The following is a 14,654-nucleotide window of genomic DNA, read 5'->3' as shown; positions in this document are numbered from 1 at the left end:
GTTCTCGAAATCAGCAGTCGAGCGCCCTTACCATTGAGACACCGCGACAGAGGTTTAAAAGCAAAACAAAAAGAAAAGTACTGACAACTCTATCGTGCATAAAGAAGGCATAGCAGGCATATAGTGGTCTGTTCAAACTGCATTCTGCTATATGAAGCAGTTTGCGGTGGCATATATGTTTTAGTAGCTGTGGTATTCCAAACAGAAACGGGAATATGCGATTTCTGAGCGTTTGCATTAACTTTTATTGACGGCAGTGACCTGTTTTGCTTTGACACGGTGCTAACGACAGTACCACTTCGTATGAGACATTGCGTGTCAAAGGATCTCAAGCGCCGAAGACCGCGATGTATGATGTCCTTTCCAAGCATGACATACTCGATGCGGACAAGTATATATATTTTTTTAATGGAGCGTGGGGTTATAGATCGTTCATATTCATTTTGCAAGAGGCATATAGGTAAGCAAAAGTTCACAGGAACCACGCAACAAGCAAAAACACTCTTACACACGCCACATGAGCGCGCGTAAATCACTGCGGGCTGGCACGCGAAGCGAAAACGCATCCACACTGAGTAGGTTTCGCCGCTGAGCCGCAAGGTGGCGACTCTGCTCGATCTCGAGGCCATCCATCCATCCACCTGCACCGGCACCCGACAAGCACCGGCGGAACTTTTTCAGAATTGGTACCGAGAACCAGTTCTGAATAGAACGAACCTTTTCTGCGACGTCGATAATACGTCATCGCCCTTGTAATCACGTGATCCTTCCCGTCGGACCAGCATAGCGGAAGTAGTCGGACGTCATGTTCGACGTGCAAAAATTACGATTTTGCTGTCACGTGCTGCTACGTGCGGCTGAGCTTTAGCGGTTCGGGCGCGTTTAGTTCTCGCTACAGGATGTTCGTATACGTCGAGTACGAGGCAAACCTGAAGACTGCAGTTGTTGAGCACACGCAGGTTCGGCATGTAGACTCTAGAAAGGGCTCTCTAGAACCTCTGAACGTAGATGACTTCGACGCGGCCGACACGTATCGTGTTCACACGTGCAATGGAGGAGACAACTCGGACTGTGAATACCTCAACGCCAAGATCATTCATATGACAGGTAAGCTGCGAGACGCGACCTGAGAGGAATGTAATGAGTGTCGGCAATCATGTTCCATAGTCTTACGTGACAAGGTGCGTATATAAACTACCCGGAATGCATGTCGTGCGACTGCACTGCGGATTTGGCCTTCACCTTTTCTGCGACGTCGATAATACGTCATCGCCCTTGTAATCACGTGATCCTTCCCGTCGGACCCGCATATTTGCACCTAACGAACAACGTTTATAGATAAACGTTGCTAACGTTGCTAACGAATTCGCTTTGAGAAGGCTATGGGCACCTTGTAGAAACCCAGGGGGCATCGATACATAATTATTAACATACCTTTTTTAACGGGGTGGCGAGATGTCACCTAGCTCGTAATATGTCGAGTGCTCAGTATTTTTCGTTAATTGATTATTTCCTCTGCACAGTTCAGCACTGCACCTTTGACCTTTTCCACCAATCCTGAAGTTGCCTCCATGCCCGAAATCTTGGTGCTTCTCGAATCCCTGCGTCGGCGTCGTGCACTGGTGGTAAAAGTGTCTTGCATTCTATAATAGTATGTTCAATCGTTTCCTTGCTTTGCATACAGCAGCTACAAATGTCATCTGTGCTGTCAAATTTTTGCCGGTGGCATCTCGTCCTCAAGCACCCTCCTCTAGCCTCAAAAAGTAAGCTACTATCTTTCGAATTGTCAAAGTCTCCTTTTGAATTTCGGTCTTAGCCGCCCTATAAAGCTCCGCCGTCAGTTTGTCTTAGCATTTTCTTTTGCTAATGGGAATTTTCAGAGGATTTTACTTTTTGTTTTGCTGTTATTTTTCTATTGCTTTCTTCCCCATGACATTTGTATTTATTTGCAAGCCATCTAGTTCTTCTCCATGTCCTATCAGTACTGCACTGGTGCAGGTAACTGAAAATCTTTACCACGCAGCTCTTCTCATTCATTTGCCTCAACCATTGTTCATAGTGCACCTTACTTTTTGCTTCCCAAGCTTCGAATGTCGACCATCCCATGTCACGTTGAACTGCCTCATTAGTAGGGGCTCCGTGTGCCCCCAAAGCAAGTCTGCCGACTGTGCTCTGCTAATTATTTCAAGGGTCGAAGTTGTGGCAGATCCCAAGCACAGCACAGCGTTTGCAAACATCAAGCGTGGTACTATTGTGCCTTTCCAGATTCCTGGAATAACTTCATATTTGGTATATCCCCTCCCGCAATTTTTCATGACAGCTGCAGCTGCATTTATTTTTATTTTCTTTGCAGTTTCCTCTCTCTGATCCCGCAAGTAGTCTGTGCCATCGTTCTGCCTCTCTTCCACAACTGTCTGTCAAGTCTTGGAGGCCTTTCTGGCTATCTGCTAGAAGAGCAGTATCATCTGCATATATCAATCCCGATATGCAGTTAGTTTCCAATCCACCCTCCTTCTGCCATGACATCGTAAAACTCAATCTGTTCAACTCTTTCGTTCAATCCCTCTGAAGTAGACCATAAATAGTAGTGGTGGTAAAGCACATCCCTGCCAAAGCCCCTTTTTAACCGCAACTCTTATTTTTACCACCCAAGGTCTGCCACTTCACTGCTACATTATTCTTCTTGTAAATCTCTTTCAATAACCTTATCGTTTCCTTGACTATACCCTCTTTTTCCAGAATTTGCCGCATGAAAGCGTGGCTTACGTAAGCCCTTTTGATATCTAAAATTGCCATCTATAGTGGTCGTTCAATTGCCGCGATTTCAATGCATTGTGTGATTCCGAACAAATTATGGTCTAGTGTATGCCCTTGCCTGAAGTCGTTCTGCAGTTCTAGTACCTCCCGCTCCTCAGTCCACCCTTGCAAATGATCTTCTATTGCCAGCATTGTTATTGTATACAATACCGATGAAACTGCTAACGGTCTATAAGACTTGATGCCATCTTTTTCACATTTTCTTTTGTATAGAAGGCTCATTGTACTCTCTCGGCAGCTTGCTGGGATATCTTTATTCTTCAGTGCATCGCTTAGAGCAGCATACAGAGTCGTTTTTGTTTCTTCACCAAGCACTGCAAATACTGATTGGCCTTTCGTCAAAACCTTATTCTCCGCTCTTTCCCAATCCAATTTATCAATGTCGTTGTAAAAGCTTCCTTTTTGTAATGACCAGCATCAAGGTTAATACCACTGCCATCGTCGTACTCTTTAAAAGCTTCCAGCTGTTTGCAAATGAATTGCATGGCCTCTTCATTTTTCAGTACATTATCGTCCTTGTCATTTATATGGCGGCACGTCTCTTCTGATTTCTCGCCAAGTGCCTTCAGATGGTTCTAGAACATCCTAGGTGCTTTTTTTTTTTCGACTATCTGCCATCCACCTGTTGGTTGTATCTTTAATTTTCTTTTTTACAAAAAAATGGGCACTGTTCTTTTGTTTCTTGTATTCATCCCATCTCTGCTAAAGTTCATGAAAGGGTCTTTTTTTTTTTTGCTTTTAGATGGGCTCTGGAAGCTGCTTGGCGTCTTGCTATTGCCTCTTTAGCATCTACGTCCCACGAATATTTTGGTTTCTTTTTGCCCTCCACTGGTTTTTCTTTAGCACTAAATCTCTTTTTGCCTTAATTACTTAAAATTAATTTATGTCCATGACCGATTTGTGCCTGTTTTTATGTGCTTCTGTACCTCTTTTGATATGGCCATCAAATGTTTGTTGTTAATATACCGAAATCCGCACTGTGTGTCATGTTTCTGCGGTCCAGCGTTATCCTTACCGCTGTACCCAAACCTTACCATTGACCGCTTTTGGTTGCTCCCAATACTATTTATGCTTTCGCCATCTATTTTCATCACATCTAGTCTTTCATATAAACCTCCCATCATTATACAGTCGTCAAAGCTGGAGGGGGAAAGGCCAAACTCCCATGTGAGTGCGCTATCACATTTTGCTTCTCTGTTTACTATAATAAGGTCGTGCTGCTCACACATTGTCAACGTCATTTTTCTGGAGCAGTGTACAAATCCATCCCATTCTTCTATGTGAGCATTCATATCTCCTTGGATGAGTACCTCCCCTTTGCCTCACATTAGCCAGATATCTTCCAATAGACATTTCATCAAAGCTTCATTTCTTGACCTGCTGTTGCTTCCTGTCTACAAGTACACTACTCTTGAAGTGAATAGGATTGGGTGTATTGGTTAGGCACTGTAACTGAAAAAGCGTAGCACAGGAAAAAGACGGGGATGACGATGAGACGGGACAAGCCCTGCGTTGAGGCTGCGATTGTTGAGTGTGGCGCTGTCCAATTTTAGAATGCATGTGGTATGAGCATGGCTGCTTTTTTAGAGCTTTTATCATGGTATTTGACGTCTACCTTTGTGGTTTTTGACATTTACCTGAAAAAGCAGTGTTTGCATAGGGCCATGCATTGTACCCATTTTAAGTAATTGGTTTTTAGCTCGATGTGACGAGACTCTTTTTGAGCAGCTAGGTGATCTTAGGCTTTTTAATATTTTCTATTATGTTGACTAAATTTTTTAGACAAATCTGATTTTACTGGTCCTATTGCCTGGCATGTTTTAGAGTTTTAATGCATGCTTCCAGCCACTTACATTTACCTGTGAATTGCCTGCGCAGAACAGCATCAGGTTTTTAGATTTGTGATTTCCTTTTGGCCATGATCATGCATGTTGGTTCTATGAGCCTAGAGCCAGCAAGCCTCCTTTGCCGTATAGTTTTGCACATTTAAAGCTGGTCAAGAGAAGCATTATCCTTTTTTTGCCTAACACTCTCTGCAAGTCATGCGATCGTGCCATGGATGAATGTGTCAATGTGCAGGCGGCGGGCTACCCTAAACATGTTATTGTTTCAGTCACTGAAAGCCTGCATTGTAGAAAGAAAATTGTGTCGTGCATGAGTGACGAGCAGCTAGCGGATGAGATGAGAAAAAACGAGGAAGGAAAAAGTAGCTGTCACACTCTACCTGCATAAGGTTTCTCATAACCTAAGGAAGGTGAGGCAACACTCTGGTGTCAAGGTCTTGCTCACAGCACCAAAAAAAGCTCTCGAGTTTGTGCAAGAAGAGCTGTCCTATGTGAATGCTGAAATCTGAGTGTCAGATTAAACACGAAGATCCCTATGTGCCTTGCAGAAGGGTGGTAGTTTACAAACTTCCACTTTCATGTGGAAAGCACTACATTGGCCAAACTGGCAGATGTTCATACAAGAGGTTGGTAGCATTGCTACAGACATCCATCTGGCTGCGCATTTTAAGAAAGGTGATGCAGAATCACCTTGCTATCCCCTGTTCGACAAGACGATCATCTTGTATCGCATCGCAATGAGCTGACAGATCATGGAAGCACTGGAGATAGCTCGGGCAGGTGATAAATGTGTCAATAAGCCATCTGTTGCATTGCCAAAAAAAGAGCTTTATTTCATGGTGTCGCACGTGGCTGTGTGTCAGCAACTTGTTCGTTTTTTTTCTCCTCCCCTGCTGATCCCGAAAGGTATATACGGTTCGTTCCGCAATAAGCGCTCTGTTGAAATAGCGCTTGTCCTGTCTCTTAGTCGTCCCGGTCCTTTTCCTGCGCTATGCTTTTTGAGTTACACTACTCCTAACAGTACTTCCTTGCCAGCCATGTTGTATTTAACCCATACATGCTTCTCACACCCTTTGTTTATTCACTGCCAATTAAGTCCATGTCTAATCAACACTTCTATGCCTCCACCTTTGCGTTCTCCACCCTGTCTACAACCTTTTGAACTGTAACCTGAAATATGCGGAGCTTCTTCGAGGTCCCTTAGGTGCGTTTCTGTAAAATCATGTATCGTAGTACCCCCTACTTCTATCTGCTGCTTGATTTCAAGACACTTTACTGCTGATTTTCCCCCCTCATATTTATGTAAGCAATATTGTTAGCTTTAATCTTCTTCCTACGTCATTTCTTACAACATGGCTCAGTCTCATTGTTGTTGGATGGTTCTTCAGGGGCCGCATCCAGCGGAGGTTCCTTTCGGGAACCGTTCTCTTTCAAGCTGACGTCAATTTGACGTCAGCAAGACAGCGGGCGCCACCTCGCGGGGAGGACGGGAAAGACAGCAGCCAATCAGCGATGGCGCCAGATCGTAGGCATGTCCACCACGAGCATGTGGCTTTTTCTGGTACCAAATACTTGTACCAAAGTGGTGTTAAGCACGAAATAAATCTAATAATTACGTAGTAATGCAAACTAGTGAATAACAGACTGAAATATTCTTGGAAACTTTCTTTTAACACTGCTGAGCAATTTTCTTGGCTCACGAGTACCTTTTTCGCCGCTAGATGGTGTCACAGGCGCGGCGTCGTCGTCTGCTTCCTCGCTTGCTGTGAAGTTTTTTTAAGTTCTGTCTTTCGCACAGAATGACAATAATCCTAAGAACGAGGTCTACAATGCCCGTAGTATGCAGTCCGAATCCCGCTGGCTCTATGACCGAGGAGTTGCTGCCGCCGTTGCGAGTACGAACGAGCTGCTTGATACCGGCACCGTGCCGGCGCGTCCGTGCCTGCCTATTTAACGGGGCAGCGTCCGTTGCCTTATCGGTCGTTCAAGCGTCATGAGTGTGCGCGAACTTTCCGAGAATATAGCTGTCAATGTAGGACGCAGCTGATGGCACAGAGAATCCGATCACACTTTATCCAGTCAGCCACCGTCTGCTCCCCTTCCGCTGATGTAGAAGGGGGCAAAACCTCAGCCCGCACACTTACGGATGCGCATTATTTGTCTCTACGACTGCCGGATTCAAACAGTTGCACTGCTGTTGACCAAGTGCTCCCGATCGCAAAGTACCGATCGAAGCGCATTGAGCACCTTCGCTTCTGACAGCAGCTCTGTATGCCCCTTCGTCCTTACTTCCCTTCATGCGCGATCGGCACACAGTCTTAGTCAGTGTTGCCTCAAAACCTCCTCAGACATGTAGAAAGTGTACTATTTTTTTTTACTACGTTGGTTTACTAAAACAGCAAAGCGCTGCCCCCCCCCCCCTCCCCCTCCAAAAAAAAGAAAAAAAGATAACACAGCCGTACTCAAGCGCGCAGTCGCTCGACTACGGCCATGAGGTGCCACAGCGAGCGCAGAGCGGTTCTCTCTTGAAGTGGGCCAACTCGTCGCGGTTCCTGTGCCGGTCGGCAAAACGGTGACGTAGGCAAAAAGCGCGGAGCCGCCTCTGAAAGTCTTGGGGTCACACCGGACTTGACGCAGCAACCAATTAGAAGCGGCGAAAGGAACTAGTTTCGAACGGAACCGTCGCTGGATCTGGCCTCAGGGCATCCTTTGTGCTCAGCGAAATGGCCTTCAGTGCTGCGTTTAGGTGCCACAAGCTGCCTGTCTCTCTTTACACCCCCTTTCTGAGCGCTTTCGGGCCCCCTAAATAAGCTACAGTTCTACCCGCAAGGCGCCATGCCATTGTTCCTCCCATGCTATAGTTGAATTCCATCCCATTGGAAACATTTTTTGTGTCTGGCTACTCGTAGTTCCTTGTTCATTTCTACCACCTCAAACCACATTGCACGTGCCAGCTTCTGAATATATCTCTGTTTACAGCCAAAATCGCGTCTTCCATGTGGGTGCCTTGGTAACACACTTCTGGTTGTGTGCACACGGCGATTTCCACCCGTGGGGCCATCTGTCGGCGGCATTCAACATCGCTATCTACTTTGCCACCCCGCCTCCTTTCCCACAGAGACATAGTTTAACCCTGTGGAAACTGCAACAAGGTTTCTCCCTTTCGTATCCTGCTGCGGACATCTTGCATGGGCCATGATTGCTTCTGTGGTCCCGCCTGAAAGTGCTGTAACCTCGGCACGTGCGTCGTCTTTGCTCCTTTATAGCTGCTTTACATCTGCTTATATTGGAATCGCCCACGACAATGACATGCTCATTTCCGGTCTCCTGATCTACTTCCTGTGAGTCATCCTCCTTTAACTCCTCTCCTGGCTTTCCTTTCTTTCGTGGGTCCTCGCCCTGGCTTGCCCTCATGATTCTTGCGTAGCTTTTCAGCCCTCTTTCCTTATCCCCTCAGCCTGCTTGTTCAGACTTGTCGAGGACGGGGAATTTGCTGTCCTGCTTCGGGTTTCCTCTTTTTGGAACTGAACGGCATGTCTGCCTAGCTCTTCCTCCATTTTCTTTAACCTCAATTCAACCGCAGCTCTCTCATTTTTCTCAGTCTGCAGTTATTTTTCCAGTTGCGGAGCATCTTGTGCTAGCTCAGCAATACGTCCATTTTCCTTCCATTTCACGCTGCTTACAGACATATTTGCTCTCATCTTCTCGGACGTCAGCCTGGCTCTTGATCTAAAATTCTTCACTACATTCTTCACGCTTCACCGTAGTCATTTTCCCTGATATTGCATCTCACACACAAGTTCAGTTGTACAGAATTAACCACGCAGTGCAAAAGTAAAACGTGTTACATGTGGTTGAACACGCGGTCACGCCCTATACTACCTAGACAAAAATAACCAATCAGAGTGGAGAAAAGCGCTAACGAAACTCCAAAAGCATAAAAAGAGGCTAAAGAGGAACTTTTACGGTAAAAAATTAGGCTGACTGAGGCAGGACCTTGGCAAATAGCCCGCCGCCACATGTTACACGTGGTTGAACACGTGCTTCTGCGCTATACAACCTGGGCAAAAACAACCAACCACAAAGGGAAAAAAAAAGGCAACTAAACACCAAAAGCTTCAGAGAAGGCAAAAGAATAACTTGTTCAGCAGAAATTAGGCTGACTGAAGCAGGAACTCGCTATCTAAGCTCTACTGAGAAAGCCTGGTCGAGCTTTTTTTAAAAAAAAATCTGATGCCAAGCTGCTTTCTATCTAAACTAGGTAAATAAAATTGAAATCACTTATCCATTTGGTGCTTGGATGTTCCACATGACAAACATAGTCCTTGAAGAAAGGAAATACAGTCTCGCTTCTTGTGCCACTCGCGGCGATCAGGCAGCGCCACGATTGGGCGCTGGACGATTTTTGCAGTGACAGGCGCGGCCGTCTGGGCAGGGCGCACGCTTGAAAAAGGCGGCCGTGGGAATTTAATTGGGGTCTGCGCAGCGAAATGGTGGCAGTTTCGGCCAGCTGGAGTCATGTAAAGAAGCATAAACAATGTGGGAGCCACACGACACCAGACAGAGAGACACGGATGAGCCCTGGCTGCCTGCTGGGCATTTCTAGGCTGGAAACACGAGAAACGAAAGACAGAAGTGGGCGCAGTTTGGAAAGGCTGAGCAAAGCGCAAATGTGGATACAAAAACATGGTAAAAGTGTAGAAAAATACAAAAAATATTTGTGGCGCATGTGATACAGCTTCACACAAAACCGGCCTCGAACGCTCCAAGCAGGGATGATTGATAAAAATAAAAAGGAAAGCTGCGGGAAATTGAGCAGCAGAGAAGGATAGAATGAGTATGGGAGAAGAATAGGAATGAATGAAGCTGGAGCCGAAAAGGCGAAAAAATCCTGAAAAAAAAAATTAAACTCTGAAATCCTGAAAACAAAAAACAATTACTGGGGCTCGACAGTGCCGTAGGAACTTATGCTACGCAGAAGACTTTTGAAAAAATTAAATGTCTTTCTGGTGAGACAGTAGCCACTTTTCTCGATGATAAAGGAAAGGATGGCAGATTTACACTGATTGTTCTGTCCATGCGGTGCTCTCGCACGTGGCCGCTGATACAGCGACGCAGTTATAAGCATGGAAAACTCCATTACAGCACGGCACAGCAAGCAATCTACGGTTTCTAATACACATGCATGTTTTCTTCTCTGTCAGGCATGTAGGGATTGTAGCAGGCCTACTTTTCTCTTTCATTGAAAGAATATCCTGCCTCAAATCCTGACTTGATTTTTTTTTTTGTAACAATATTTATTGCCTCTTTAACCATACTTTCAAGTCCTCTGCGACAAAATTATGTTAGGACAGGGGAAGGTAACAGGTGGCACCCAGCCACTCGAGGAGTTGTTTGGAGCAGGATGGTGTGTAATGAATGCGAGATCTGTTCAGAGCATCCACGAATAAGTAAAAAAAAAAAGTAACGTTTACCAATGTTAATAGTCTCGAGTGAGCAGTATGGCATCAGAAAAAGTTATCATGCGAGGTTCAACAGCTCAGTAGACATCGAAATGTTATCACAAATGAATAAAGCGTATGGAATTGCAGACGGGAGAAGTAGCGGCTGGGCATTGAAGGAAAAAAGGGACGAGCTGAGAGGGAGAATATATTAAAAGACGTAGTAAATGCGCAATTAAAACGCTCCATTCCTGTTGATTACTCTGTGTATTGTACTGATGCTCATGGCAGCTATTGTAGACAGGTAAATATAGATCATAGGAGAGCTTAAGTAAAAATTATGCAATGATCAACTACATCCACGAGAGTGGCCCACTGGGAGCGCACGGCGGTCCCAATAGACATGCATTTCATTTGTAGGGCATGCCAATTGGCACCATGCAGACAGTGCAGATGCCTATGAGCTGCCCGATTTCTTTCTTTTTTCTTACGAGCTGAGAAAGACTGCTAACGCAGGTGAAGGTAGTGTGTCTTCTTTTGGGAAAAATGCTTCGCGGTAAATTGGGGCATGATTGCCAGCTCACTGCTTGTTGGACAGCAGCGATCCAAACTTAGCGTCTCTTCGCTTCTTAAAGCTTATTTGGGGACATGAAAAATATTTAACGAGGCCAGTTAAAATGTGTGCAATCCAGCAACCCAGCGACTAGCAATTCATTTGTGACCATAGAATGCCGCGAATAGAATGGACGTTGAATGCGACCCACACACAGCAGGTCCGCTGCATCTCCGCAGCGTGGCCGGGCGCACCCGTCACTACAAGAATCTCCTTCCTGCTGCGAGGGGTGCGTGCATCGTGGTGCAAGTTACTCCTGCCCGGTGCCTTTAGTCGCTTGATCTGCTGTAGTATAGACTTGAGCTGATACAAAGCTGTGTTAAGTCGCGACACTTGGCTCCACATGACAGCAGTCGCAAGCTGCTAGCGCTGTCTTAGTGCGGCCAGCTATGGTTTTGTTTTATCACGAGCTTTTTGTGGTTATTACTTTGTTTTCAACACCTTCTTTGCATTGACGCCCAGCTCAACGGTCACACCAAACATAGATATAGGAACCGCTTCAGCTGTCAGTGCTGAAGGCCGCATGCTTCGGGCGTGCATTTGTGAGGAAGAATGGTTTTGTTTGTTGCCTCAAAGTGTATTTCCACTTTCTGTGGCTGTTTTGGTCGATGTTAGGCGGCTGTTTCATATCCAAATTCAGTTGTTTTAGAAATTGAGTCAGGGTAGTAGTCCGACCCAGTGCCCGTCTCACGGGTTTCCCTCGTCTGATGCCCTGGTCAAACTTGAAACTGATTCGAATAAACTGGCATAATGCGTAGCAATGCCTGCTTGGGAAAAAAGTTTGTCTGTGACAGTACGGCAGTATCTTGCCTTGTGGATATACATACCACTTGTTGCAAGGTATCCTGATGACATAAATTTGAAACCTATTAAGAATATTGTTATTGTGGCAAGCGATGACAACAGAACAGAGGACAGAAGATGCTCGATAATCATGAGATGACGTTTAATGAATCTGTGTGCGGGCCTAGCGCGCGCACTGCCCTCTTCTTCCTCCTTTGTCCGTAACATGACCCGGGGTCATCGAGCGATCATCCCGATCGTAGACGAGGAAGTTTACCGATGATTCCATGGCATGATGATGGGCGTGTCTGGATGCTTGAAGAGGAAGTAAGAATAGAATGGCTTGCCGGTGCGATGTCTGATGCGTGGGTGATCCGCCTCCCCTGAAGCTGTCAACCATTCGTCACTAGAGTCCATGGGACCGATGGCTCGAGGTCACGTCTGGCAGCTTGGGCGGGGGTTGCGTGTTCGTGTCCATCGGTTCCTTCGGGTCTTTCGGGTCCTTAGTCTCGGTTCTGATTGGTTTGTCTGTTCTCCTTGTCTTCAGGTCCGGGCTGGGCTGGGGGCTAGGCGGTGGTAGTTGGTCAGGTCTGGGCTTGAAGGGCTGAGGCGAAGCTGCTCGGCGATGTCCCTGGGCCCTCGGCTTACAGATGGCGTTGATGCCCCAAGGCGAGGATGGAGATGACGTACCCCGCACCTCCAACCAAATGTTACATGGTGGCAAGCGATGACAACAGGAGAACAGAGGACAGAGAGAAGATGCTCGATGGTCGTGAGATGACGTTTAATGAATCTGTGTGCGGGCTTAGCGCGCGCGCTCCTGCCCGTGCCACTGCCCTCTTCTTCCTCCTTCGTCCGTAACAATATCAGCAACTTGAAAAAAAACATCGAGCTTCTGCTGACATTGCGTAGCTGTGTTTGCTAGGGTCTCAGTTTTCACTATGACAAGCTTTTTATTGTCTCAAGACAAAAGGTGGAATTCCTTTAACATTCTTCTGATAAACAGGAGTGACCAGTGTGTCTAGCAACCAGGATAACTGGGAACGGGAAGCACCTTAACGTTGCACTGAGTCACCGCGGCAGCATTCGAGTGAGAAAAATAAGCTAAATTTGGGAAACCCAGTCAACAGCTGTGTTTTTGTTAAATAAGTGTCTGTTTTCATTCTGTGCAAAAAGAAAAGGAAACACAGCCGGCGTGTTTGTGACCCCTTAAAGACTTAATAGGTTCTCTTTTTCGCAGAAACACTGGAAGAAATGGTTGCATTCAGATCTAAGCGACCAAAGAGGTCTGTCACAAAAGAAGAGGTCGGCTCTCAGAGGTCCAAACAAAAGGTAAAAGCATATTGAATCAAATTGGCTTTTATTTTGGAAGTGGGTTTTCTGCACTCTTAGGAGCTTGTGTCTGTACTGACTGAACATTTGCTTCCTTTATTTTTAGGTATGCAGCTTTTAGCATGTGGCCTTGGTGTGCCATGCTGTGTATTTTACGTGTGGTTCTCTTATGATTTGTTTTGATTGTTGTGATTGCAGAGCAATTTGGTGACAGTTATCATGGTAACAAAAAGCTATTGCTGCCGTGCATGTGCTTTTTTGTTTGCCCTGTGACCAAAATCGTAACAAGGTACCTGGTCTTTGTATGTACTATGCTAATATCACTACCTGGCTTAAAAAATATCCTGTTGTAAGGTGAACGAAGCTAAAGTGGCATAAAAACAAATAAGTGCTACCTAGAGCAAACTCAGAAAAATTTGCACTGTCAAAATACACAGCTTTGCTCAAAATGCCATAAATAAGGTTAAACAGTTTATGGCTGACTATGTGACAGTGCCAGATAGACCCTTGCAACTTTTACCTGCTTCCTAAGGTGAAAGATGCAATAAAGACTCTGACACTCATACTAGGTGTGTAAATAACATGAAGAAGATAATGTTGGAGCTATCAAAGGGGGTGACACATGAGGACCAAAAACATTGTTTTCAACCTTTGCAAATTTGTATGCAGCAGTGCGTAGACAGGAGACGGCATCATATGCAAGATGATAGCAGGTAAGTTATATAAGTGCACTGCAGTTGAGCCGGCTTATGACGAAATTTAAAGTCACACAGATTTTGTTCGTCATATCCGAATTTCGTAGTAAATGGACTTGCCTACCTCAGCCGGTAAAGAAGCAGAGTTCGACAGTTGTGGCATTTATTTCTTTAAAAAGCCATTTGTGTATGCTTCTTGAAAGCAGAAAATATTGAGCTATTTTCTAATCCCTCCAGGACCACTATGTGCTTGTGACTGAGATACCAGCTGCTTTACGAATGGGATAATAGTGGTAGGGTAAAGGAAAGGTAGGGTAGGGGAAAGGATACGGTATCTGGGAGATGCGCTCTGGTGTCCGCATTGGTGGTAGGCACACGTTCAGCTGCAATGGCAAGTTGCTGAGGCTCTCTGTTTGTTATAGTGGAGTGGTGTGGCCACATTTGTTCTTTTGTCTGGGCCCTAGTACACATTTTGGTGGCAGCTCTCCCTCCCTTTTTATTTTTTTGAGGAAAGCAAAGGTGCATTTGTCTCGCTTCTTGGGCATCTTTAACGTGCGCTGACATTGCACAGCACATGGACGCCTTTGCATTCAGCCTCTGCTGAAATACTGGTGGGTTCGAACCACGTGTTGATAATTGATTCTGAAAGGAAAGGGTGAGGCTAATTCATTTTACAAATGCAATATAGTCATTTTGAGATCTTGCAATGTCTTGCCACATGCTCAGATGAACAAAAAATTCGATGTCATGAAAGAACAGCGCACATAAAAGCAGCACACAAATAAGGCAGGGTGAAAACAGCACTATATAAAACAGAACAGCAACAAAACAGCAGGACGATAGAACAGCAGAGTATGCGGTAGCGTTGCTCAATGTGTGCGTACGGCAGAAGTACTAACCGCTGTCCTCGCTTGCTTGGACCTTGACGGTGAAGTTTTATCTGTACAATGCAAGCAGAACCTGGGCAATGCCATGTTACTGAAAATTAACCAAACCTAGCCAAACTTAACCCTTTCGCTGTCGGGCATTTCTGGCCGCGACGCACCCCCAGTGTCAGCTTGGTTTCAGGGAACTAGCATATCTGGGAACGAGCATAGCGATTTATTTTTGATTATGATTGCTATACAAA

The 14,654-nt window shown here is 45.6% G+C and overlaps 1 protein-coding gene across 2 annotated transcripts in view; it reads left to right on the top strand.

The window, feature by feature from the left end:
• The first annotated feature begins 681 nt into the window (after positions 1-681).
• LOC146182912 (uncharacterized) overlaps positions 682-14,654 on the top strand; it is a 93,152-nt gene continuing 79,179 nt past the window's right edge. Inside the window, exons 1-2 of one of the 2 annotated variants that reach the window (XM_084608971.1) lie at positions 682-1,107; positions 12,739-12,830. In XM_084608971.1, the coding sequence (XP_084465097.1) occupies positions 900-1,107; positions 12,739-12,830 (300 nt within the window). In that variant the 5' untranslated portion in view covers positions 682-899. Of the gene's footprint in view, positions 1,108-1,684; positions 1,764-12,738; positions 12,831-14,654 lie in introns of those variants that run through there. The other variant, XM_084608972.1, reaches the window with a different exon arrangement.

The sequence above is a fragment of the Amblyomma maculatum genome, chromosome 7, assembly GCF_055883805.1.
Source record: "Amblyomma maculatum isolate TAMU_Amacu chromosome 7, ASM5588380v1, whole genome shotgun sequence".
In the NCBI taxonomy this organism is placed as follows: Eukaryota; Metazoa; Arthropoda; class Arachnida; order Ixodida; family Ixodidae; genus Amblyomma; species Amblyomma maculatum.
Note: the sequence above shows the minus strand (reverse complement) of the source record. Positions and strands in the feature narration are given on the sequence as shown.